The 27,306-nt window shown below is 40.0% G+C and overlaps 1 protein-coding gene across 1 annotated transcript in view; it reads left to right on the top strand.

The window, feature by feature from the left end:
* The window catches only part of LOC149151612 (uncharacterized), a 36,411-nt gene extending 10,589 nt beyond the window's left edge, over nucleotides 1–25,822 (top strand). The window contains 6 exon segments of the mRNA XM_089443211.1: nucleotides 20,043–21,175; nucleotides 21,220–21,601; nucleotides 21,603–22,021; nucleotides 24,476–24,617; nucleotides 24,797–25,433; nucleotides 25,524–25,822. Of these exon segments, the coding sequence (XP_089299337.1) occupies nucleotides 20,043–21,175; nucleotides 21,220–21,601; nucleotides 21,603–22,021; nucleotides 24,476–24,617; nucleotides 24,797–25,433; nucleotides 25,524–25,822 (3,012 nt within the window).
* Nucleotides 25,823–27,306: the final 1,484 nt, after the last annotated feature.

Raw genomic sequence — 27,306 nt, 5'->3', positions numbered from 1 at the left:
AGACCAACAGTGTGATAACCATAAAGCTAGTAACCCCACCCAAATAGTCACAGTGATGGAGTGAAAGTATCATGTTCAAGAGCGACCTACTACCATAAAGTGGTTTTCCCCTTTTTACCATTTTCCCCAGTCATTACTGACCAATACCTCTTTATTTTTATCAAGCTTGATGAGGATAACATATTCTTGTTTTATAATTTCACCCTTCAGGCGAATCCATCACTATTTCATGTTTTAACGAGTCTAGCGAAGGTGAAACTCGGTCTTGTCTAGATGGACAAGTTTGTCACTATTTGATGTTTTAATGAGTTTAACGACAAATATAACTCGGTCCTTTTCATGTTTATAGATTTTGAAAAGGGACAAAAAGAAAACTCCACAAGTTCTTTTTCATAAATTAATCTCTCAAGCCTGAAAAAGCATAAAATAATACAAGAGAGATATCGTTTCCAATCTGTTAACGAGCTGGAAAGGACAAGCGCTCGATAATCTTTTCATGTTTAGAGAGTCTGAAAAGAGCTTAAAGAGGACTTCAAGGGGGTTCCTTTTTTGTTTTAATAGAGCCTAAAAAAGAGATAAAGTGTGCTCTGTGGGCAAAGGTACAATTAACAATCGAGCACGTTGAATTCTGTAAGTCAGTTGCAAAACTTGCTCAAAACAGCACCAAATGGATTAAAAATATCTGTTTCATAGGAAAAAATAGGTAAATAATAATTTTTACTTGATTAATGAACATGAAATAAACATAAAACAAGTTTTTACCATGACTTTTACCATTTGGAACTTACCATTCAGTTTTGTTCTCTGAGCTAGTTTTTACCTCGATCTTCACCAGTTGATTGTGAGAGATTCTACGGACCATTTCTCGAGCCATCCGGAACAGGTAAGAGCTAAACCTCTCTACTTTCTTTTCAAGTCATTCTTTTCTCATTTCATGCAAGTTTTAGGGTTTTTTGGGGCCCATGGGGTTTCATTTTTTTTCCTATCAATGCAAGATTTCACATCAAAAACTGCGCTGAAGAGCACCCAAATAGAGGGCTCCATGCTCTGCAATGCACAGTCTCTGTGCATGGGCTACGCTGGGTGAATCTCCCAAGTTTGATTTGGTTGTTTGATACAAAATTTGTCCTATTTTTTGCATGGAAATGATCCAAATTAAGCTTATGATTGTGTTTCAGGCTTTCATTAGATCAGAATGTCAATTACATGGCAAGAAAGAGAGCATGAAGAACAAGACATGGTTTCCCTAAACAATCCGAGTATAGTTGAGGCCCTCAAAAATTGCGGGTTACTCAAATAATTTAAGTTGTCCGAAATGAGGCGACAAATAGAACTACTGTAGTTCCTTGTTCGTGCATGGGATCTGATAGATCAGAATTTTCACATTAGGGACAAGATGGTCCCTATTACCATTGATGATATTTACTTTCTTACCAGACTATCGAGGCGAGGTGCCCCCATCTCACTTTCTGGATTTTCCCATGGAGGTGAATTAGTGAGAAATTATATTAGACAGTTTTGACAACCATGTACACAACCTAGCAAGGATGGGAAAATAAACATCAAGGATGTAGGTGATTTTCCTTTGAGAACGATCCTCTTCACAATTGCAAAATTGGTTGGCAGTGTGACACTACATCTGGCGAACAAATCTTATATGTAGTATGCACTGGAGTGTCTAGAGCCAAAAGTTTTCAACTAGTGTGAGGTTGTGCTTTCTTCACTGAAAAAAACTGACTAAGGTAAAAAGTGGTAAGACGAAGAATTTATGCTATGGTTTGATATTAATCCCTTTTACCTTAGAGAGAATCCCATTGATGCAACCACAACATGTATCACTGGATGTAGCTGGTCCTAGAGATACACATATGCAAGTGGGTTGAATTGATGGCTTGACATGCGGGTCAGTCAACAATAATTTTTTCCACTGCATTCTTCAGTTGGCTCAAGTGACAACGTTTTGTCATTGAGGAGCATCCATACTCATGGATGGATTTTTGTGGAGATTCAGATTTGATTCTACTAGTTGGAGCACAATGGGTTGCTATGGGTAAGTTGTTTGACCAAAGTGTTTTTCGATTTTTCAAGTTTCTACATGTTTTTTGTGTTTGTAATGTTTCCAAGACTAAACTAAAATTACTCTTATGCATGCAGATGTGGGTATTGTTCGACCTGTGGGACACCAACAGGTTGCAGGTGGGATAGCGTGGAGAAACATCGGGAGAGAAGTTCTCCAGGACTTGGATTTGGCTGAGACCTTAGCAGAGTTGCAAGATCACATAGAGGGATTAACACTTGGTATTCCAGATGTCCGGATCGAGGAGCTACCTATGGGGTTTCAATGCCACACTATTGGTGTTCCTAGCCGCTGTGAGAGGCTTTTGTGCATGATAGCACAGGTTGTGACCTATTACCATGAGCACCACTAGATCTACTTAGGATGTTTTGCATGAATTTTGAGTTTTCGGGTCAGATGAACAAACGTGTCTTGGACACAAATTTTGTAAAAAAAATTAAAACACCTACCTATTTCACTTTCAGAGCTTTCTACAGTTATATGCAATCCTATTCAACTGATGATGTGAATTGAAAATATTACTTTTACATGTCCCGCAAATGTCTATTTAACACATAGAGAATCAGTTAATGTGTTAAGATTTATGGAAATATGTTGCTATTGAATGTGTTCAAAATGTCTTTCCAAAATACGAACTCTAAGGAACATACGAAAAATTGTTTGATTTCAGATAGTATAAATGTTTGTTAGTTGTAGTACAACGAGTTGCGAGTCTAGCCTAACGATGATTTGGAAAAATCCAAGTGAAATGGCATCAGAGAGTAGTTCAATCAACGTGCTATACTTAGTGATGTTGTTCATCGATCGACCGATACAAATCTCTTGGAAACTCACTAACTCGCCACTTGGAGCAAAAATAGCCCATGTTGCAGAAGACAAGTTTTGCGCACTACGACTAGCACCATTGGCGTAACCAACAAAAGGTTCCAAAGAATCCAACATCTGCAACAAATGAAAAGCAGATTACTAACCAAATAAAAATCTCTAAAAGATACACACACACTCACATGCAATGAAAGAATATATACAGTGAGTTTTACTACACCTAATCAAGCATAGTAACGTTTGAGGTACAACCCGTTTCGGGGCTGCAACAATGGAATCCCGTCATAATCTACTAACTCGTAGGCACATTTAACCAGAACACACTTGAAAATATAAGGACCCATCCACATTGGTTCGAATTTCCCTGTTCCAAGTTTATCAGCTTCTTGATCGTAAAGCAAGACTAGGTCTCCTTCTGAGAAGATACGAGGCTTGACATTTCTATCATATTGCGCCTTAATACGTTTCTTATGCGCTTCGTTAGCCAATGCTACATCACGACGAGTTTCATCCAAATGGATCAACTTCAAGAAACACGCTTCTTCTTCAGAAGTGTCGGGTAACAGGTCAATCACGAGTTTGAGCGATGAAATTTCACATTGTATCGATAAGATTGCTTCCAAACCATACACCAACTAAAAGGGTGTGAATCCAGTTGCATTTCTCACCGAGGTTCGATATGCCCACAAGGCAAAGTATAGGATTAAGTGTCAGTTTCGCTTATGAACCCCTATCATTCTCTGCAACATCCGCTTCAGGACATTGTTGATGGCCTCAACTTGTCCATTCTCTTTTGGGTAATAAGGGGTAGAACTATCATGTGCCAATCCTATCTTAGTAGTCAACTCAGCCATCATGTGATTGTGAAAATACGACCCATGATCTATAACTATGGCTTGTGATACAGCAAACTGGGAAACCACATGGTTAAAAAAGAAAAGAGCAGTCGTTTCGCCACTGTTGTTCAATGTTTTCATTGCCTTGGCCCATTTGGTAAAATAATCAATGGTGACTATAATATACCCGTGCCCCCCGACCGAGTTGGGGTTACATGTCATAAACTCAATGCCCCATTTGGTGAATGGAAAAACAGCAATGACTGGATGCAATGGTGCAAGTCGTAATCTAGTTTTTTGGTCATATATATGGCATGCATGGTAGCTTCTGACAACAATAATACAATCTTTGAATATAGTTGGCCAAAAGTAACTAGCATGGAGAATTCTCTGTGCGGTTGCATATCCAGATAAGTGTCCACCATAGGCACCTGAATGGCAATCATTCAATGCTCTCTCAACTTCCTCATGTGAGGCACCTCTGTAAAACTGTATCGATACCATGACGATAAAGAGTGTCACCAACAATCAGATAATCTTTGACTTGGTAACAAATACGTCGCTATTGCGAGCGAGAGTTATCAGGTTGGAAAGTTTGGGTCTAGAGATAGATCAATATATCTCCATACCATGTGTCAGATGATGATATTAGAAATAGAGACTCATCCAAAATTGATCTAATAATCACCCTATAAGTGACCTCAGTGAAGATTTATTAAACAAAAGGTATTACAGACCCATGTGCTGGTGTGTGTGTGTTCTATGTTATTGATACAACGGATCGATCAGATTGCCAATACACAGAAAATAAATGGAAAGACAACAAAGAAATACAGTAAGCAATACAAAGACATAAATAGTTTTTAATAAGGAGTTCACCCTATTCTCCAGGGCTACATCTCCGGTCCAGCTTCAGTGGTGGCCTTGTTTTATTATGTCTTTCAGCAGAGAAATTACAATGCAGGCACTTAATATGAGTTCTCCCGAAGCAGATTTTGCTTGGTAGGGTGGTTCTTGGATTCCCCAAGCCACTTGGAGTACATAGTCTCTTGTTCTTCCTACCAGCTCTGTGACCCTCAGTCTACAGTGGAAAGAGCCAACTGTGATGCTCAATCCAGACAGATTCCTCTATGGGAAGGATTTATTCCTCAAGCTCTCTGGTGCTCGACGTTGCCTGTGTTCAGCTTGACCCTTTGTCTCCTTTGCTTGGCTTTACTGCTCTCTGTGCTCAGTCCTCCTCTCAGGGTTCACTATTCACTGTCTCTCTTGGTCACTTGGACTTTTCGTTCTCCCTTTCTGAATCCTATTCATGGTCTCTGTTCATGGCTTTAGCCATTCGACCTCCATGCATGTTCGGTTCCTCTCCCACCTACATCAATTCGCCTTCCGCCTGTGTGTTTGGAGTTCCCTGTTCGGCGTTAGCATGAATGCTCGGGAAGTAGCCACTTGTCTCCATCGAGACAGCGCCAGCCTGTTCGTCGATTCGTTTCTTTCTCCATCGTGGAAGTCAACGGATTCCAAATCCCCTTAAATCGTGGCTTGATTCCCTATCAATTTCGCTCTGTCTATCGGACGCAATCTCTGCCATCCGATCTGGGCTCCTCCAGATCCAACGTCATTCGCACGTCGAGCACGGTTAAATTGCTTGACTGATAACACGTGATCACGGCGGTTTTCTCTCAACTCTGCAGCCACGCATCGATTGCTGAGTATGATCGCTCCACTTTCTCCAAAACCACTTACCGTTCAAGGGCACCCCGATCAATACCATCGATTTCTAGGGCGCGGGTCCTACCTTTGTACTTTAGCGCCTTTACCTTTTTCCACCCATGGTCCTCTAGTTCCCCCACGTGGCCGAGTGCTTAAGGCTCCTCCTTTTCGGCCCTGTTTGCCCAGCGAAGCGCTAACGCGCATAAAAAATCAGCTCCTTTTCCCGATCCGGGGCTCCCAGGGGCTATTTTGACCTCCTGTGCAATCTCCATGGGCCTCGGTCAGCGCACTTTGACCGAGGTCCTCGTCGTTCCGCGCCGGCTGCCATGGCCACTGGTTCAGGGTGTTTTTTATTACTGTTTTAGATTCTTCAAGGATTTGTTTCATCCCGATATAGTCATGATTTTATGACAGTCGTTTATGGATTTGATTCAGATCACGACCTCCCAATTGAAAAGCTTTTGGACCACCAAAAGTTGGTTTTCTTCAAGCATCGACTAAGTGAGGAAACTGTTGTCTCACTTGTCCAATCTCAATCCACTTCGCACTGCTCGGCTTCGAACCTTTAAGCCCAATCCTGAGGTATTCTTCTTGTCCACTCTACGTTGTCCTTACCTTCCTGTCTAGCACTATATCTTCCTGCAACTCATTAAGATATTCATGTAGTAGGTCATCAACGGAAGGCAATTGACTCTGCTCTTCAGGGTCCTCAATCATTGAAGGTTCAAACAACCTCAAGCAATCTGTGTTCACAACTGAGTAGATGTGCATGTAAACTGGCAGATCAAGGTGAAAAGAATTTTCACCAATCTTCTCAAGTATCCTGAAGGGTCCATACCTGATAGGTTTTAGCTTCTTACCTTCACCTTTCATCCTGTCCTTGCTGATATACATCCAGACTTGGTCTCCAACTTGAAAACTATGCTCCATCCGATGCTTATCATGCCTAGCCTTGTACTTGGCCTGGCTCTTTTCCAGCTGTTCCTGTACTGCCTGGTGGATCTCCTGGATCTGTTCAATGAACCTAGTTTCTTTGTCCACATCACTATGTCCATCAACCATGGTATCTTTACCAAAGACAAAATCCAAGGGAGACCTTGGTATGAAAACAAACCAGGTCTCAAAAGGAGATCTCTGGGTAGAAGAGTGTTTGGCTTTATTGTAAGCATGCTGCACATAACACAAGTGTTCATCCCAAAGCTTAGGGTGTTTGCTGCAATATCCTCTCAGTAACTAGATCACTGTCTTGTTAACTACTTCTGTCTGGCCATCTATTTGTGGATGAAAAGTTGTGCTTTACTTTAATTTGGTGTCCATTAGTTCCCATAGACTGGACCAAAACTTTCCCACAAATTGGGTATCTCGATCAAATATAATAGAAGTGGGTAATCCGAAATGAACACATACATGTTCAAAGAATAATTTTGTAGTTTGTTCAACTGTAATATGTTTACTACAGGGTATCAAAATACACATTTTGCTGAACCTATCCACAACAACATATAGATAGTCATGACCTTTCCTAGATTTAGGCAGTCCTCCTACAAAATCCATGGAAATGCTTTCACAAGGGTGAGAAGGAACTGGTAATGGAGTGTACAAGCCTAGTTTTCTATTACTGGGCTTGCTTTTAGCACACATAGCACACCCCTTTACATATCTAGAAACTGTCTCACTCATTCTTGGCCAATAGCAGAACCTTTGCAGCTATTTTACTTACCCCAAAGTGACCTAATATCAGAGAAGTGTGTTCTTCACTAATTATCTTTGCTCTCTCAGTTTGTGGAATGCAGAGTTTCCCACAATGATATAAGAGTCGGTCCTTCACATGATAGTCCAATTCTTCTACTCTTTTGCCTTGACTCAAAGTTGCATATACATCTTTAAAGTCCATATCCTAAGCATACTGTTCTATGTAGCTTTCATGTAGCACATAATTATGCTTAAGTATGGTAGATGCATTTATAATGGGTCTAGATAACATGTCTGCAACCTTGTTATGTATGCCCTTTTTATATCTGATGACTAAATGAAACTATTGTAGAAAACCCATCCATCTGTAATGTCTTGATTGTTGCAACTTAGTTTGGGAGTGTAGATATTGAAGTGGCTGATGATTAGTATGTATTACTGTTTCTTTTCCCATTAAGTAATGTTTCCACTTTTTCAACTCTGAACTAATGCATACAATTCTTTATCATAGGTAGGATAGTTGACTACTACAGGATTAAAAGTCTCAGAATGATAACATATGGGTTTACCGTGCTATGTCAACACTGCTCCCATGGCATAGTCACTAGCATCCGTTTGGATCTCAAATGGTCTTTGTAGATCTGGCAGTGCTAGTACAGGTGCTGTACTAATTTTTTCTTTCAAGGTGTCGAAGGCTTTCTGCTGTTTTCCTCCCCACTGAAACACCTTGTTCAATCCTGTCAAAGAATGTAAGGGAGCTGCAATTGAGGAAAAATTTGAAATGAACTTCCTCCAATACTGTGCTGCTCCTAAGAAGCTTCTCACTTCTGTAGCAGACTTGGGTTTAGGCCAGTTTACAATGACTGCCACTTTAGAGGGATCTATTTTCAATTCACCTCCCCCTACTATATGACCCAAATAATTTAGAGAGGTTTTGCCAAATTCGCATTTGGAGAGTTTAACATAAAGTTTTTCTCTTTTCAAAACATCTAATTTCTGCTTAACATGCTTTAAATGTTCTTCCCACATTTTACTAAAAATCAAAATTTCATCCAAATACACAATAACAAAATCATCAAGAAAATGTCTGAGTACATCATTCATTAATCTCATGAAAGTAGCAGGGGCATTGGTCAAACCAAAAGGCATAGCCAAACATTCATACAATCCCTGCTTTGTTTTGAAAGTAGTCTTCCATGCATCTTGCTCTGCAACTTTGACCTGATGGTATCCACTGTGCAAATCCATCTTGGTGAAATAAACAGCTTCCTTCAGTTGATCTAAAAGATCATCTATGTGAGGAAGGGGATAATGATTTTTTATCGTTATTTTATTCAGTGCTCGATAGTCAATGCACATCCTCCACGAGCCATCTTTCTTTCTCACCAAAATGATTAGTGACCCACATGGTGATGTGCTAGGCCTGATGAACCCTTTCTCGAGCAACTCTTGCACCTGCTTCTTGATTTCAGCATTCTCAAAAGTAGATAACCTGTACATCCCAATGTTAGGCAAAGGAACATCTTGCTACAAAATAATATCATGTACTATTCCCTTTTTGGGTGGCAGACCTTGAGGTTCTTGAAACAGGACATCATACTCTGAAACAATATTTTCTATATCAGCTTGTTGATCAGGATTACAACCCTCAAATACATTGGTTTTATCAGTTTTCTTTTCCTTTACAACCATTAGTAAGAACTGTTTGCATGAAGCTATCATTCTTTTCATCTGTCCTGAGTTTATGAGAGTATAATTATTCTTGAGCTTATGAGCTCTTACAAAATATTCGATTCCATCTTTGACAAGTAGATACTTGTTCTTGGCTCTATAGAAAATAGCCTTTCTATCATACAAGTAAGGACTTCCTAAAACAATTCCACATATATCCAAAGGAATTATATCTAACTCAACCTCATCTACAAATGCTGACCCAAAAGAAAACTTGAGTTTGCACTGTCTAGTCACTTGTAGTTGTGCTTTATCATTCAACCATCCTAATGGGTATGGATTCTTATGAGGTGTAGTTGCTAATCCCAATTTCTTTACAATTTCTTCAGAAATCAGATTTACTTGTGAGCCACTATCAAACGAAGTATCAATCTTCTGATTTTTGGAAACAACTCGAATATGAAAAAGCTCATGCCTTTTTCTCTCATGTTCTTCATCAATAACAGATTGAACATAATTACTAGTAGATGATTCAGAATTCTTACCTTTTATACCTGTGGCTGTAATGATTGTTTCATCTCTCGAGTCTGACCCCAATTCTTTCTAAATAGCTACAACAGTCTTCTTCTTCTTGCCCTCGGGCTTCTTAGGTCTCAGCTCTGGATGCAAAATCCAACAGTGCTCATCATCATGCCCCTCCTTTTTACAGTGGGTGCACGAGGCTTTGCCTTTCTGTGCAGTGTTAGCTTCCTTGCTTTCCACTTTTTGCTTTCTTTTCTCCTTGCTCTTGCTTACAGTGGGTTGGGATGGTCCCCCAACTTCTGGATTTCCATTCTTTCCTCTAGCTTCTAGATGAGTAGCTTGTACGGATACGTCATCTATACTAGTCGGATTAAACATGAGGATGGTATGCCTCATGTAGCTATGTAGACCACCAATGTACTTCAAAAGAGTTTCTGGTGAGTCTAATGAAATACCCAACATCAATGCTCTCTTTTGGAACTCTTGAGTATACCCTTGTACACTTTTCCCTTTCAACTGCTGAAGATTTTGCCAACTCATCATGGCTTGTTGCATGTAGGCCAATGGATAGAACTTCTTTTTGATTGTAGTAACAAATTCACTCCAGATAGAGATGGTCTTACCATGCTTCCTCATATCAGCTTGGGTTCTGCCTTCCCACCAAACCAAGGCAGTGCCCCCTAGGCGAAGGCTTGCCAGCTAAATCTTGCTCTTGTTTGAGTCTATATTTTGTACTCTGCAATACACATCAATTTTTCTTATCCAGTTGTCAAACTTTTCAGCATTTAACTCTCCATCATATATAGGAAAATCAAATTTAACATCTAACTTAATCAAAGATGCTTTCTTATTATGCACAGGGCTGCTAGGAGGTGTAGGGAAGCTTTCTTCTTTCCCCTTTCCTTTGGAGTGGTCATGGGAATGAGATTCATATTCTTCTTTATCTTGCTTAGAGCCTGATGAATCTTCACCCTTATGCTTTCTAATGTCCCTATACATTTCTTCTACCATGGACTTTATAGCTAGGAAACTTTCTATGAATTGAGAGTCTGGCCCTATAGAACCTTCTTCTGACATTGTCTTCAAGAATAGACTCTCCCAATTTTAGGATTAGTTTCCACTAAATCTCCTTCTCCTAATTTGAGATCTGATCTAGTGAGCATTCACAGCTAAACCAACACAAGCTTGTCTAACCTTACAACCTAGAGCTCTGATACCACTTGATCTAATAATCACCCTATGAGTGACCTTAGTGAAGATTTATTAAACAAAAGGTATTATAGACCCATGTGCTGGTGTGTGTGTTCTGTGTTATTGATACAACGAATCGATCAGATTGCCAATACACAAAAAATAAATGGAAAGATAGTAGAGAAATACAGTAAGCAATACAAAGACACAAACAGTTTTTAATAAGGAGCTCACCCTATTATCTAGGGCCACGTCTCTAGTCCAGCTTCAGTGGTGGCCTTGTTTTATTGTGTCTTTCAACAGAGAAATTACAATGCAGGGACTCAATATGAGTTCTCCCGAAGCAGATTTTGCTTGGCTGGGTGGTTCTTGGATTCCCCAAGCCACTTGGTGTGCACAGACTCTTGTTCTTCCTACTAGCTCTGTGACCATCGGTCTACAGTGGAAAGAGCCAACTGTGATGCTCAATCCAGATAGATTCCTCTATGGGAAGGCATGATTCCTCAAGCTCTCTGGTGCTTGATGCTGCCTGTGGTTAGCTCGGCCCTCTGTCTCCTCTGCTTGGCTTTACTGCTCTCTATGCTCAGTCCTCCTCTCAGGGTTCACTGTTCACTGTCTCTCTTAGTCACTTGGACTCTTCGTTCTCCCTCTCCGAATCCTATTCACAGTCTCTGTTTATGGATTTAGCCATTCGACCTCCATGCATGTTCGGTTCCTCTCTCGCCTACGTTGATTCACCTTCCACCTGTTTGTTTAGAGTTCCCTGTTTGGCATCAGCATGAACGCTGAGGAAGTAGCCATGTGTCTCCATCAGGACAGCGCCAGCTTGTTCATCGATTCGTTTCTTTCTCCATCGTGGCGGTCAACGGATTCCAAATCCCCTTAAATCGTGGCTTAATTCCCTGTCAATTCCGCTCTGTCTATCGGACGCAATCTCAGCCGTCCGATCTGGGCTCCTCTAGATCCAACGTCATTTGCACGTCGAGCGTGGTTAACTTGCTCGACCGATAACGCGTGATCACGACGATTTTTCTCTCACCTCCGCTGCCACGTGTCGATCGTTGAGTGTGATCACTCTGCTTTCTCCAAAACCACTTACTGTTCAAGGGCGCCCTGATCAATAATGTCCGTTTCCACGGCGCGAGTCATGCCTTTTTACTTTAGCGCCTTTACCTTTTTCTGCCCGCGGTCCTTTGGTTCCCCCACGTGACTGAGTGCTTAAGGCTCCTCCTTTTTGGCCTTGTTTTCCCAGTGATGTGCGTTAGCGCTAAGCGACAAGAGCTAACACACATCGAAAATCAGCTCCTTTTCCCGATCTCGGGCTCCTAGGGGCTATTTTGACCTCCTACGCAGTCTCCATGGGCCTCGGTCAGCGCGCTTTGACCGAGGTCCTCGTCGTTCCGCGTCGGCTGCCATGGCCACTGGTTTAGGGTGTTTTTGATTGTTGTTTTGGATTCTTCAAGGATTTGTTTCATCCCAATATAGTCATGATTCTATGACAGTCATTTATGGATCCAATTCGGATAAAAAATCGATGGTTTAGATGTTGAATCAATGGAGGTCGAGGGAAGGTCGCAAAGTAACTCTGTGAAAACTAGAGATTTCTTTGATTTGGACTTGATGAATTCCAAATCAAATTCCTGTAAAATAACTATCCATTTTGAGTATTTTCCCCCCAACAATTGACATGAAAAAATGTATGTCATAGGGTTGCAATATGAAATGACAGTTGTTTTCCGTAGCAGGATGTAATGGTGAAATCTTTGAACAGCTTGCATAGCTGCCAAAGCTAGTTTTTCGACATAAGAGTACTTACTTTCTGTATCGTTGAGATTATGGCTCAAGTAATAAATTAGATGTTCAATTCCATTTTCTTCCTGGACTAAAACCATGCCAATGGTTGTATCTGCAGCAGCGAGATACAGGTAATAGTCGTTTTGGTAATTTGGAGAATGCATTAATGAAGCTCTAATCAAGGTATCTTTAAGAGCATCAAAGGAAGCTTTCACAACCTGATCCCAATGGAAGGGTATATCCATTTTCAAAAGACATGTAAAACCTTTAGCCATTTTAGCATAATTAGGAATGAACCTTAGAAATTTTTCTTTCCCTTGGAGTCTCTATAATTGTAAAAGACTTGAAGGTGGAGGCAAATCCAGAATTGCCTGAACCTTTAATGGATCAAGTCGGATCCCCTCTCTAGACACTACAATTTCGAGCAATCAACCAGGACCAACACAAAACACACATTTGTGCGGATTGAGTCGTATCTTGTAGTGTCAACACCGTAAAAATATTGCTCTCAAATGTTGCGGGTGATCAGTGCACTTTTGTGAATGAGCAGGTAAATCGTCAAGGTAAGGTTGAACAATGTGCTTGATGTCATGGAAGGCATAATTCATTTCCCACTAAAATATGGCCCTGACATTCTTCAAACCGAATGGGAGTTTCCTATAGGCAAATGTGCCCCATGGACAAATAAAAGTTTTTTTCGATTTGTCCTGTGGGCAGATATTGATTTGATTGTAGCCAGAAAATCCATCCATAAATGAGAATATTTCGCATCCAACACATTCATCAATAATTTGGTCGATAAAAGGAGTAGGATAATTGTCCTTTGGACATGCCTGATTTACATCCCTATAATTGACACACACTCGAATTGTCCCTTGTTTCTTCATGACAGGAACAAGGTTGGAAACCCAGTCAGTAAGAGGTACAGGGTAAATGAAACCAACCCGCAAAAGTTTTTCAACTTCTGCTTTAATTGCAGTGGCTTTCTTTGGATGAACAGGTCAAAGCCGTTGTCAAACTGGCTTGACATCAGGGTACATTTTGATTTCGTGTTCAACAATACTAGAGTCAATGCCTGACATCTCCTCGTAAGACCATGCAAAGATATCTCTAAATTCATGAAAGAGAGTACGGTAACTATCGAGTTCTGATGGAGAACAATATTTTCCGACATGAATGTTCTCTACAATATTAGGCTTGGTCAAAATATTAATAGAAATCATTTCTTCAATATTTGACAGGTTTTGCTCATATTCTACTATGCCTATGAAAATTGAATTCAAAAGGAAATCAACAACTGAAGGGTGGTTTAGTTCATTTGAATAATCTTTGATGTCATCTGGAAGATGGGAATGATGATGATAATATTCCCAAGGTTCTTCTCCTATCATCATTGATTGGACGATTCCTTCATCCGTAGAATGTATACATGAGAAAGGATTCGAAGAAGTACCATATTCTAATGAATAGTCTACCCATACAATTGGTGAATGCGGATTTGGGTTTGCCGCACAAGCCCGAAAAATTGATTGCTATGCTAATTCAATGGGGCTTAGTGGCATTACCTCAATATTAATATCAACTTCAAAATTGTTGGTAATCCTCCTTAAATCAGATGAAGTGGAGGAAATCATGTTGCAAGTCTCTACTCTTTCCACTTCTGCCAAATCAGATGGTGACGATAGTGTAAAAGCATTAGGGAAGGATATTTAAAGAGACCCATTCCAACACTTTGAAGTGACAGCGGGGGTCCGTGTACCAACAGAATGCTTCTAGTAGCCTGTGAACTATTGGAAAAGAAGGCTAGTTGATCGATGACTGTGATTCCACCCTTATGAAGGAATGCAATAGTATGAAAGTATGTGGAAACCACAACAACCATAACATATACCCATGGCCTTCCCAGTAATATGTTGTAATCGAGGGGTTTGTCAACTACCTCAACTTCAACAGTAACTATTTTGCCCCCTAGTTCAATTTGCAGGTTACTCAAAATCCCTCAAGGAGTATATGTTCTTTCGTCAAAAGCTTTTAACGTGGTTGGTGATCGTGACAATGGTGGTGAGCCAAGCGTTTTCCAGTAGTGCATTGAAATAATGCAAGTAGATGCCCCCTCATCAATAATAGTTCGATGAAAATTCTTATTGAGAGCTTTTACTTGAATTAGGAAAGCTAACTGTGCCAGTAATTGTGGTGTATATCTCGCATGGTTAAAAACCACAAGATTAGAATTTGTAGGGTATACTCCACCTATTGCTTAGAGTAAAGTTTGCTTTTGGGAGGGACAATTTTGTAACACCTCAAGTGTCGACATAGCAAAAGGTGATTGAGCAAGATCTTCAACTATGTTATAGTTCTGAGCCGCTTGAGTCTGAGGGTTAAATGTTGATTTGTGTAAAACTTCCTTTAGTGGTTTTATTGTCAATTCTGGTACAATAGGTGGAATATTTTCAGATGAAGTCAAAGTTGAAGGATTAGGTTGATCAGTGGCCTCATTATTTGATGATGAAGATGGATTTCCATAATATTTGTTTCTCGTTGACACCAAATCTTTGTTTTGTGGCTTTGTGATGGATAACATGAGTACTTGGGATGTGGAAGAATGGTCTATCGCAACCAAATGTTTCTTCAGGTTTGGAAACGGAACAGTCAACACTGTAGATGTGTTTGAAGTCTTTAAAAGTTTAGAGACCTCTGAGTGGTGTGGATAATCTTTTGTAAAATGCTCATCATTACAGATTAGACATGGAAAATGCCTTGCCGAAGTAGAGGAATCAGATGATTTCTCTTGAGGGTAATTATCTTGTTTCTTTTTGTTTTTCCCCTTTTTCTTACCTCCTAGTTGCTTTTGATTTTTGCCTTTGTCAGATGACACGACATTAATTTCAGAAGCAAGAGTGTTTTCTAGTGCATTTGTAGTTTGATTGGTAATGGAAAGAGTTTGACCAAATGGTCTTCCTGCCATTTGTGTGCTCAAAGAACCGATCACGCCATCGTCGACATGAGAGTCCTTACTCGATTGTGGATGAGGAGGAACAGTGAAAGTTGGTCGGGGTGCATTAGGAATTTTTTCGTAGAGCATGCCAGATTGTGTGTAAATCAAATCCAAGTATTGGGAATGAGCAATTACTTGCTCTTATGTGACAACTCCACCTTTTTCCACATCCTTGGTGATTGATGGCAACAAGCATTTTATGAACCACTCAGCTAAAAGTTGATTAGGAACATATGTCTTAACCATTCGATGACGATGCCGCCACTCATGAATATGATATGATATATGGGTAGCAGTAGTCTGTTTAAATTTAGTTAGGAGTTCTGTTCTAGCCTCGTATCTGATAGGTAACTAGAAGTGAGTGAGAAATGTAGTGGCTAAAGTTGTAAAGTTGTCGAAAGAAGCTCTTGGTAACTCGATGTACCATTTAGTAGCTGGACCAGTAAGTGTTCTTTGGAAAAGATGGAGTCTAACCGAATCATCATTTAAGGAGTTTGATGAACACCACCAATGAAAGGTCATGACATGATCTGATGGGTCTTCTCCAAGATTTCCATTGAATTTCGTAATGTCAGACAGTAACTTATGCAGAATTATTGGCCACCAAGGTGAATATAAGATTGGATCATTAGTGAGATGATTTAAATCTGGTAATTCTAAAGTTGCTACAAATGGAAACTATCGATTCAAGTTAGGTTGAGCATACCCAGGATATGATGGAATTGCCTGAGCAATAGGTCTTTGCATACCAACATAGGGCATCTGCATTTGATAACCTTGGTAGGGTTATTGTTGAACAAATCTGCATAAGGTGGTTGTTGATAACCAGTTTGAATTTGTGGTTGTCCATAACCTGCAAAGCCTTGTTGACCAGGACCTTGGTAAGCTTGATATTGTCCAAACCCAGGTTGAGCTTGTTGGGCAAGTCCAAATTGGGGTTGGAATTGCTGGAATTGGGGTTGTTGAAATTGAGGTTGCCACGGTTGTTGAATCAACTGTTGTTGTTGTTGTTGGTACAACTGTTGTTGATTTAATGGTTGTTGTTGCCCAGAAATGAAAGGTTGGCTAGGTTGTGAATAAATTATACCTTTGTAAGCTTGGGTCAGTCCAGATAAGGGTAAACTAACCCGAGGTTGTTGTTGAACCTCAAAAACAAGTGGTTGTTGTACAACAACCCGAGAAACTTGAACTTTTTGACTCGAAACTTGTGGTTGCGAGGTAGAAGGACCAGTTTGTACCAGTTGAGATACAACAGTTTGAACTTGTGACTATGGTATAGTAGTAACAACAAGTGTAGTAGGAATAGCTAACACAGTTTACATTGGTTGTGATAGATACACAAGCCTTGGTTGAACTGGCATTGTTGGTTTCCATTGACAAACTCTAATTCCAGGTTGATCTGAATACTGTGGGATATTACCATATGATGCTCCTCCAAAATAAGGAGGATATGGTGAATAAGCATATTGCTCTCCATATGGTGGAAATCCAGTATTTAATGGATACATAGGTATTTGTTGACCGGATTGCCCAACTTGATATTGATATGCAGGATCAAACTATTGAGTTCCCGTTAGAGAAGAACCATGTATAATTCTGGTTGAGGACATGGGTGATGACCGTGGTGTAGAAGCAACCCTTGAGTGGGTTCTAGATAAATATTGGTAACCAACCGAGATGGACGATTCACCATATAAGTGTGACTCAGGTGTTGTAGAAAACATTGAAGAGGTTGCAATAGAAGATTCTGCCATAGCTGCATCAGATGATAAAGTATGGGATGTTGATGGTTGTTTAGCCATAGTTAACTGACCCAAAAGTTGTCCTAAAGAATTGACGAGTACTTGAAAATAAGCAGGATCAAATGGAGCGGTAAAATGAGGAGTACGATGGTAAAGATAAAGTTGAGCTCCAAAGTGGAATGGGGTTCCAGGTGTAGAATATTCTTCCAATTCTTCCTCTATAACAATTAAAACTGGTGGGAGAACTTCACCATCTGGTCTGTAAAAGATTTCTGGTGTTGATAAAGTTGAAGTTTCAGTAGTTACTGATGTCTAAGGGGTAACTAGTTTATCGTCTTCTGGCAAAGTAACAAGTTTTGAATGTTCAAATTCGAAGTCCAGATGCTCGGGTAAATGAAAAATAGTTTTAAAAAGAGGCTCCTGAACAACTTCAGGTTCAGATGTAACTTCTGTTTGAGCTGTGATAGGTTTTGGATTAACTTCTGGTTGAACTGATTCAAGTTCATAAGTAATTTCTTGTTGAGCAACTTCAAGTTGAGGATCAACTTGGTTTTGAACAACCTCGGTTACTGTTTCACTAGGATCAGCGCTAATGTCCTTAGGTAATTGTGAAACTTCTCCTTCAAAAATAGATGTACCAGAAATAGTTGGAGTAACTAGAGTCTCAATACTTACCGAAATAGATGATTCAGGTAATTCAGATGAAGAACTAGGAGTTCTTGATGTATTTGACTCAGTTAAGCGAGACCGCTTTGACCAAATAGGTGTAGATTTGGGCAGCAAAGGTAGTTTTCTCGCTGTTCTTGATGAACGACGGGGTAAGGGTTGATGTTCCTCCACGATTGCTGATTAATTTTATTATCAAAAAAGAAATAAACAAAAAGGGGTATACTAGGAAAAAGGTTTACCAAGCAACTGTGAATTGCAGAATACCTCCTGGCGAACCAAGAAGTATGGGCAAGAAATCTCCCTAAATGTTGTGTTCAGTGTATCACAATGTACAAGGCAGTCGACTCAGTTACTTAAGGATGGATAGAAACCTACAGTGTTCCTCCCATATATACCCGAAGGTACGTGGAGGCCCAGTCCATATAAGCACTGTCTAATGCAAAACCGCACAGTGAGAGCATTCCCAATTACTTTACGTACTGTAACACCTCCCTATATATCAGAAGGTATGTGGACGAGCTACGATATACTCACGTACATAGAATAAGGTATCACACTTGGGATGTATTGCAGACAAGTTAGCGACAACTTCTTTGTTTTACAACACCAGAACACGTCTCTAGCCTAGAACCACTAAATGTTCTCATTAATGACAATGCTTCATTAGGTAAATTGATGTTAATTTTAAGTTGATCTTGCTTAGGAATTTTCCTTTCAAGTTCACCATGTGATATATTCTGAAATTACTAGGGATGCAACTATCATGATAAGCATTCTTTCCATTCAATTTAACAATGAAATTCCTAGCTACTTAGGGATAGAGCAATTAGATTTCTTTCGATCAAAGAACAAAGAGCACAATCTAATGCAATTTCCATACACTATTACTATGAACACACACAAACTTTTTCAATGCAACATGCATGTACTTCTTTTCGATTTCCTTAATGTGAATATGAACAAAAGGAAATATGCACATACAATCAATCAATCTTTCATAAGAATGAAGAATTTTACGATAGTTCTAATTCAAAGGAAGAGAAGACTTTACGACACTTTCTTTCGAATGAAGATTAATCAACTATATTCTAACTTTGACTATTGATCGATAATGACAAAGAAAACATTAAGAAACATTAATCAATCAAATCAAAGTTGGGCTAGACCAGGAGATATAAACTTATTTTTTGAGACATAACAATTATTGATCAATAAGCAAACAAAAAAACAGGGAAAAGTTGGAAAAAACACTTTCCAAAGGTGGGAAACTGATCCTAGGAGGATCAGTGCAGCCCAGAGTGGGAGATAGTGTGCTTTAGAGCACTATCCCTAAGCCAGGGGTGCTCTACAACGCACTGTGTCCCTCACAAGCCTGTGCTGGTGACAGTAAGCCATTTCAAGATGCAATTTGACACAGTTTTGACCAATTTTTCAATGTAAAGAGATAAATTACAATCTATAAACACAAATAAAGTCTGCAAGGATGTCTTAGGAGGTGGATAAGCTACTAGCAAAGAGGATCTTTCCCCAATATGGTTGCAATTCATTTTGGAGAATTTGGCATGTACGAATAAATACTAGTTCCCTAGATAAGTAGTTGTATCTAGAACAACAATTTAAAGTGTTTTAGACTTTTCCTATAAGCAATAGATAAGATGAGAAGATAAGAATACCTACTTGTAGTTTCGCTTTCCTCTCGTATCCCTTGTGTTAGACTCCGTCCATGTCAGAGATTGATTCTTCTTCAAAACCCTGTTTTGAAGAAGAAATCATTAATGTGTGGTTTTAGATTATGTAATTCATGCTTCAGCTCTAGCTCTTCAACTGGCAGCGACTTCAAGCTCCTACCTCTGTAAAAGCACAAAGAAAACAAAGCATACATCAGACTCTACTTTTGATGAATTTGGTCAAGCTTTATCTTCATATGGTTTCAATTATCATGGTACAGAGGTTCTCTACAGTGGCACCCTTGGTACAGAGCTTACTTGTGAAATATTCATTGGTCCAGTTTACTATCAATGACTTCAACTTGCAAGTGTGTTTAGAGGTGAAGCAGACAAAATACTACAAGTTAAAAGGGCGGAAGCTGATGCAGAGGCAAAATATCTTGCTGGTGTTGGGGTTGCACGATAGAGACAAGCTATCATAGATGGGCTACGAGAAGATGTGTTAGAATTTTCCCATAAGGTCCCCGGCACCTGTTTTGGAAATTGTCATAAATGAATTATCTTATAACATAGAACTTATTGGCCCTGTTGCAAAGCATGTGCTAGATTTTGTGGCAGCATTAGGGATGTATTTTACTTATGGGTTGAAAGGCTCTCTCACTTTTGATATCTGCTGCTCCGTTCAATCGGTTGCCTCAGGAACTTCTTCCTAATGTTATATCTTCAGTAGGAAATAAAGTAAAGGAACTCTTTACATCTTTGCTGGACCAGAGCAACTTAGTGGCTGCTTCAGTTAGCTGCCTGGGAGCAACGTTGAACACAACTCTACCGTCTCCACAAGTAGCAGCTATGCTTGCAGCGGAGTTATCATCAGGGACAGATGACAATCAGGCACTACTTTCTATGTTGTTTTCATTTACGGAGCTAGTGGCACATCCAGTCATTCGTTTCGAAGCTTTGCAGGCCCTTAGAGCAGCAATACACAATTATCCATCCATTATGTCTTTATGTTGGCATCAAATTTCTTCAACTGTATTGGGACTACTTGAGTCATCTTATCTTGACATTGGCACACATGCAACATCGACAAAATTCTGCAAGGGAACCTCCAGGCAAAACCTGAGACCAGTTGATGACAAAACAATGCTGAGTGCTGTAAAGGTATTGGATGAATTTCTTCGAGCTGTGTCTGGTTTTAAAGGGACAGATGATTTGTTGGATGATGGACCACTCAATCCTTTTCTTATATCAGTATTGCCAGGACCAATCAGGTCTTTGCCAACTCTTTCCACATACGAAGTGAAAGGTAGAGAAGGCTGTCAGAAAGATGATCCTGGTAAAGCATCTGGGACCAGTCAGTGGGTAGAAGCGCTGGATAGATATCTATCTCCCATCCTTGTGCATTATGCTCCCATGGTTCGAGCAACTGCACTTACATGTTTTGCTGGTTTAACATCATCCGTTTTCTTTTCTCTTCCTGATAGCAAACAGAATTTCAATATTTCCTCTATTGTAACTGCTGCATCAAAAGATGAGGTACCCTCTGTTAGATCGGCCGCATGCCGAGCAATTGGTGTGATAGCAAGTTTCCCACGGATTTCTGCAAGAAAGAATAATTTGGAAGAACTTGTGAACTTCATTCTATCCAACACACTTGATACTTCAGTATTGGTGAGAATCACAGCGTCATGGGCATTGGCAAATATTTGTGATTCATTGCGACGAAATGTGGGAACTGTGGATGCAGAAAAATGTCCAACAATTGATGTGTCCCCTTTATCCTTGTTAGCTGATTGTGCTTTGCGACTTACAAAGGAATGGTGACAAGATCAAGGCGAATGCTTGAGGTCTCCTTGAAATCTGAGTTGAAGCGTGAGACAAAGAGAGAAGAAAAACCTTCTGCAAGTTCACCCTGGTTGGAGAGGATGGTGCAATCCTTTGTTTCCTGTGTGACTACCGGAAATGTTAAGGTTCAGTGGAATGTGTGTCATGCTTTGCGAAATCTCTTCTTAAACGAGTCTATTAGGTTGCAGTATATGACATGGGCTCCTTCGGTTTATAATATTCTTCTTCTACTGCTTCGTGATTCATCAAATTTTAAGATCCGAATCCATGCAACCTCAGCATTGGCTGTACCATCAACACGGGAAGATTATGGTGATTCATTCGCTGATATTGTGCAAGCACTGGGGCATACATTGGAAGTATTGGAACTCAGATCAGGATATAGCACCTTCAAGTTTCAAATATAGAAAAACTCTTGCGGAACAGTTGACATCAACCACTGTTCATATTTTTGGTCTTGCTTTTCCAGAAGATTACGAAAATTTTAATGGCTTTCTTACTAAGAGGGCATCATTTTTAGAAGAGTGGTTAAGATTAACTTGTGATAACATTGTCAAGTTCGCGTCATCTGCTGACATAAAGGACATCTTCAGAGAGGAGAATGAGGGTGATTCCCTTTATACCAAGGATTGCTTGGGTAGCTACGCTGTGAATGGAGAATGGATTTCATCCCAAGATAATCTTGCTTCCTATTATATCAAACCTGCAGGTACCGCCTCTGTGAAAGATGAGTTAATGCAAAGCAAATCAAACATTTTGAGGGCAGTAAGAGCATTGATTGAAATGTATTGTTATGGAATCGGGTGATGTCAACCACGCCAGGGCACTAAATCTGGTCCTCATTCACGCCACAAAGACATCAACCGCAACAGAAAAATAGGAACGAATTTCCTATTTCAAGACCTCAGAAATCAAAAAGATATGCGCTCCAGTATTTGTCTTTAAATTAGCCAATGATCAGAGCATTTTTAGGGACAGGGTTCTGTTTTAGGATAGAATGTAACGCTCCTTTCTTTTATTGTAAATTGTTCAAACAGCACCCAGATTGTGGGTCGATCTGTTGTTTTTGTTTTAGGATAGTTTATAAAATTTGATTTGTAAAGGAAAGGGGAGAGTTTTTTCTGAGTGCTGAGAGCTGCTGTAGCGTAGCAGAGCTTCATTGTACAGTCATTGGAAGAGATATTTAATGGATTTTCACAGCTCTGTTTGCTGAGATTCATGTGGTATGTTAATTTAGCATAAGTTTTCCCTTTGTCTCATATGTAAATGTTATGTTTCATTTCATTTCATGACCATTTCAAGCTGAACAAATGAAGTGATTAGGTAGGAATTCATAGTATTATATGCTCCTCCTATAATTTTGTTCGCGTTCAATGTTTTCTACTGTTTAAGGAGGATTCAAAGTATTATTTGCCCTCCTTAGCTCCTCACCAGTCTTGCCATCCCATTTAAAAATCTAGATTTGGTGTTAAATTGCTTGCCTACCTTGCCTCAGTTAATAATCTATGTAGTCATTATATTTCTCTGTTGGAACTATGATTTTGCCCATGCAGCCCAGAAAAAACCCCGTCATTAAAAACCCCCAAAAATCATTAAATCAACCCCCCTTATCAATTTACTAGCCTGAAATCTTTATTCCTAATTGGTTAGCTTATCATATTGAAAGATCTACCGAATCTGACCCGAGAGAGCCTTCTCATACCTCGTAGGGCTAGCTACGAGGTGAAATGGTTTGATGTAGCCTTGAGAGTTTGTCTATCTCAGCCTAGGTGAATTCCAAGCGCTAACATAGTGGCGACCATACTGGGGAGAACAAACTTGTTTGTGGGTTGATGTGTTTGTTTCGCAAGTCTTAGACGGAGCCTGAAGTTACGCCAGAAGCCTTCGAAAACGCTCTTGTTTTACATCAGCGTTAGTAGATAAACGCTGCTTCAGTCAATCTCCGTGAGCTTGTGAATACGACCACTTCGATTGCATTTTACCCCAGTACATGTATCAAATTCAGATCTGATGCTGATGGTGGACAACAGTCAGATACATATGCAGGCTGAATCATTCACCTGGCGACTCCAACTCGATCCAGACATTCCAGTGCCTGTTGATATGTTCATGCAATGGTAGGGTATGTGGCAAACCCTGCACTGTGTGAAGCTCTAAACGAATTTAGAGAAAGCTTAGTGGATATTGAAATTAATGAAGAAGTTTTCAGTTTTTTCCTTCAATGTTTGAAATCTCTAAATTATCATCCTAGCGTCTGTGAGTTACTTGTTGAAAGAATCGAGAAGGAGATTCAAGATTTAGATGAGCAGATCCAGTCTTATGATTTCCAAGACCCTAAAAAGTTCTTGGAAATCCTTCCTCCTGCGCAACAAGAAACAACAGACTTGCCTATAGAGGTACACATTGACAATGTGCAGCTGGAAATTTGCATTGCAGAGTTGGGACATCCAATAGAGTCCGGTTTCCGTGATCCTATTGCGGCATACATGGACATGTTTTTCAGTTTGATTGACATATCAGACTGTATTTTTCATGACCAGGGTCAGTATGTGCATGAAGGGCTGCCAGCATCTGCATCTGTGACTTCGTGGCAGCATTCTCAAACAGCTTCATTTCCAGGTTTACTTGAATGGTTAATTTGGCATTTTAGCATTACCTGATCTATTATTTGTACAGCAGATTAGAGTAGGATTTGTAAATAAATAAGCAGCCATAAGGGCAGCATCTGGTTTTAGTTTGCTTGAAGATTGTTTGAGTTCAGTTTCAGTTTGAGAATTAAGTCAAGAGTTATGTTGATATTGACTCCATTGCCCAATGGGTGGAGGCACTGTCTGCTCTCCCAAAGTTCTGCGGTTCTTGGCACCTCCAGGAAGCTGCAGCTGCCATCCCAAATGCAGCCGATGTTAGACTCCGTCTCATGTCAGAGATTGATTCTTCTTCAAAACCCTGTTTTGAAGAAGAAATCATTAATGTGTGGTTTTAGATTATGTAATTCATGCTTCAGCTCTAGCTCTTCAACTGGCAGCGACTTCAAGCTCCTACCTCTGTAAAAGCACAAAGAAAACAAAGCATACATCAGACTCTACTTTTGATGAATTTGGTCAAGTTTTATCTTCATATGGTTTCAATTATCATGGTACAGAGGTTCTCTACAGTGGCACCCTTGGTACAGAGCTTACTTGTGAAATATTCATTGGTCCAGTTTATTATCAATGACTTCAACTTGCAAGTGTGTTTAGAGGTGAAGCAGACAAAATACTACAAGTTAAAAGGGTGGAAGCTGATGCAGAGGCAAAATATCTTGCTGGTGTTGGGGTTGCACGACAGAGACAAGCTATCACAGATGGGCTACGAGAAAATGTGTTAGAATTTTCCCATAAGGTCCCCAGCACCTGTTTTGGAAATTGTCATAAATGAATTATCTTATAACATAGAACTTATTGGCCCTGTTGCAAAGCATGTGCCAGATTTTGTGGCAGCATTAGGGATGTATTTTACTTATGGGTTGAAAGGCTCTCTCACTTTTGATATCTGCTGCTCCGTTCAATCGGTTGCCTCAGGAACTTCTTCCTAATGTTATATCTTCAGTAGGAAATAAAGTAAAGGAACTCTTTACATCTTTGCTGGACCAGAGCAACTTAGTGGCTGCTTCAGTTAGCTGCCTGGGAGCAACGTTGAACACAACTCTACCGTCTCCACAAGTAGCAGCTATGCTTGCAGCGGAGTTATCATCAGGGACAGATGACAATCAGGCACTACTTTCTATGTTGTTTTCATTTACGGAGCCAGTGGCACATCCAGTCATTCGTTTCGAAGCTTTGCAGGCCCTTAGAGCAGCAATACACAATTATCCATCCATTATGTCTTTATGTTGGCATCAAATTTCTTCAACTGTATTGGGACTACTTGAGTCATCTTATCTTGACATTGGCACACATGCAACATCGACAAAATTCTGCAAGGGAACCTCCAGGCAAAACCTGAGACCAGTTGATGACAAAACAATGCTAAGTGCTGTAAAGGTATTGGATGAATTTCTTCGAGCTGTGTCTGGTTTTAAAGGGACAGATGATTTGTTGGATGATGGACCACTCAATCCTTTTCTTATATCAGTATTGCCAGGACCAATCAGGTCTTTGCCAACTCTTTCCACATACGAAGTGAAAGGTAGAGAAGGTTGTCAGAAAGATGATCCTGGTAAAGCATCTGGGACCAGTCAGTGGGTAGAAGCGCTGGATAGATATCTATCTCCCATCCTTGTGCATTATGCTCCCATGGTTTGAGCAGCTGCACTTACATGTTTTGCTGGTTTAACATCATCTGTTTTCTTTTCTCTTCCTGATAGCAAACAGAATTTCATTATTTCCTCTATTGTAACTGCTGCATCAAAAGATGAGGTACCCTCTGTTAGATCGGCCGCATGCCGAGCAATTGGTGTGATAGCAAGTTTCCCACGGATTTCTGCAAGAAAGAATAATTTGGAAGAACTTGTGAACGTCATTCTATCCAACACACTTGATACTTCAGTATCGGTGAGAATCACAACGTCATGGGCATTGGCAAATATTTGTGATTCATTGCGATGAAATGTGGGAACTGTGGATGCAAAAAAATGTCCAACAATTGATGTGTCCCCTTTATCCTTGTTAGCTGATTGTGCTTTGCGACTTACAAAGGAATGGTGACAAGATCAAGGCGAATGCTTGAGGTCTCCTTGAAATCTGAGTTGAAGCGTGAGACAAAGAGAGAAGAAAAACCTTCTGCAAGTTCACCCTGGTTGGAGAGGATGGTGCAATCTTTTGTTTCCTGTGTGACTACCGGAAATGTTAAGGTTCAGTGGAATGTGTGTCATGCTTTGCGAAATCTCTTCTTAAACGAGTCTATTAGGTTGCAGTATATGACATGGGCTCCTTCGGTTTATAATATTCTTCTTCTACTGCTTCGTGATTCATCAAATTTTAAGATCTGAATCCATGCAACCTCAGCATTGGCTGTACCATCAAACGGGGAAGATTATGGTGATTCATTCGCTGATATTGTGCAAGCACTGGGGCATACATTGGAAGTATTGGAACTCAGATCAGGATATAGCACCTTCAAGTTTCAAATATAGAAAAACTCTTGCGGAACAGTTGACATCAACCACTGTTCATATTTTTGGTCTTGCTTTTCCAGAAGATTACGAAAATTTTAATGGCTTTCTTACTAAGAGGGCATCATTTTTAGAAGAGTGGTTAAGATTAACTTGTGATAACATTGTCAAGTTCGCGTCATCTGCTGACATAAAGGACATCTTCAGAGAGGAGAATGAGGGTGATTCCCTTTATACCAAGGATTGCTTGGGTAGCTACGCTGTGAATGGAGAATGGATTTCATCCCAAGATAATCTTGCTGCCTATTATATCAAACCTGCAGGTACCGCCTCTGTGAAAGATGAGTTAATGCAAAGCAAATCAAACATTTTGAGGGCAGTAAGAGCATTGATTGAAATGTATCGTTATGGAATCGGGTGATGTCAACCACGCCAGGGCACTAAATCCGGTCCTCATTCACGCCACAAAGACATCAACCGCAACAGAAAAATAGGAACGAATTTCCTATTTCAAGACCTCAGAAATCAAAAAGATATGCGCTCCAGTATTTGTCTTTAAATTAGCCAATGATCAGAGGATTTTTAGGGACAGGGTTCTGTTTTAGGATAGAATGTAACGCTCCTTTCTTTTATTGTAAATTGTTCAAACAACGCCCAGATTGTGGGTCGATCTGTTGTTTTTGTTTTAGGATAGTTTATAAAATTTGATTTGTAAAGGAAAGGGGAGAGTTTTTTCTGAGTGCTGAGAGCTGCTGTAGCGTAGCAGAGCTTCATTGTACAGTCATTGGCAGAGATATGTAATGGAATTTCACAGCTCTGTTTGCTGAGATTCATGTGGTATGTTAATTTAGCATAAGTTTTCCCTTTGTCTCATATGTAAACTGTTATGTTTCATTTCATTTCATGACCATTTCAAGCTGAACAAATGAAGTGATTAGGTAGGAATTCATAGTATTATATGCTCCTCCTATAAGTTTG

Source organism: Pinus tabuliformis, chromosome 9, assembly GCF_031772625.1.
Source record: "Pinus tabuliformis cultivar Carrire ecotype Pingquan chromosome 9, CPIR1, whole genome shotgun sequence".
Classification (NCBI taxonomy): Eukaryota; Viridiplantae; Streptophyta; class Pinopsida; order Pinales; family Pinaceae; genus Pinus; species Pinus tabuliformis.
This window is presented reverse-complemented; position numbering and strand designations above follow the sequence as displayed.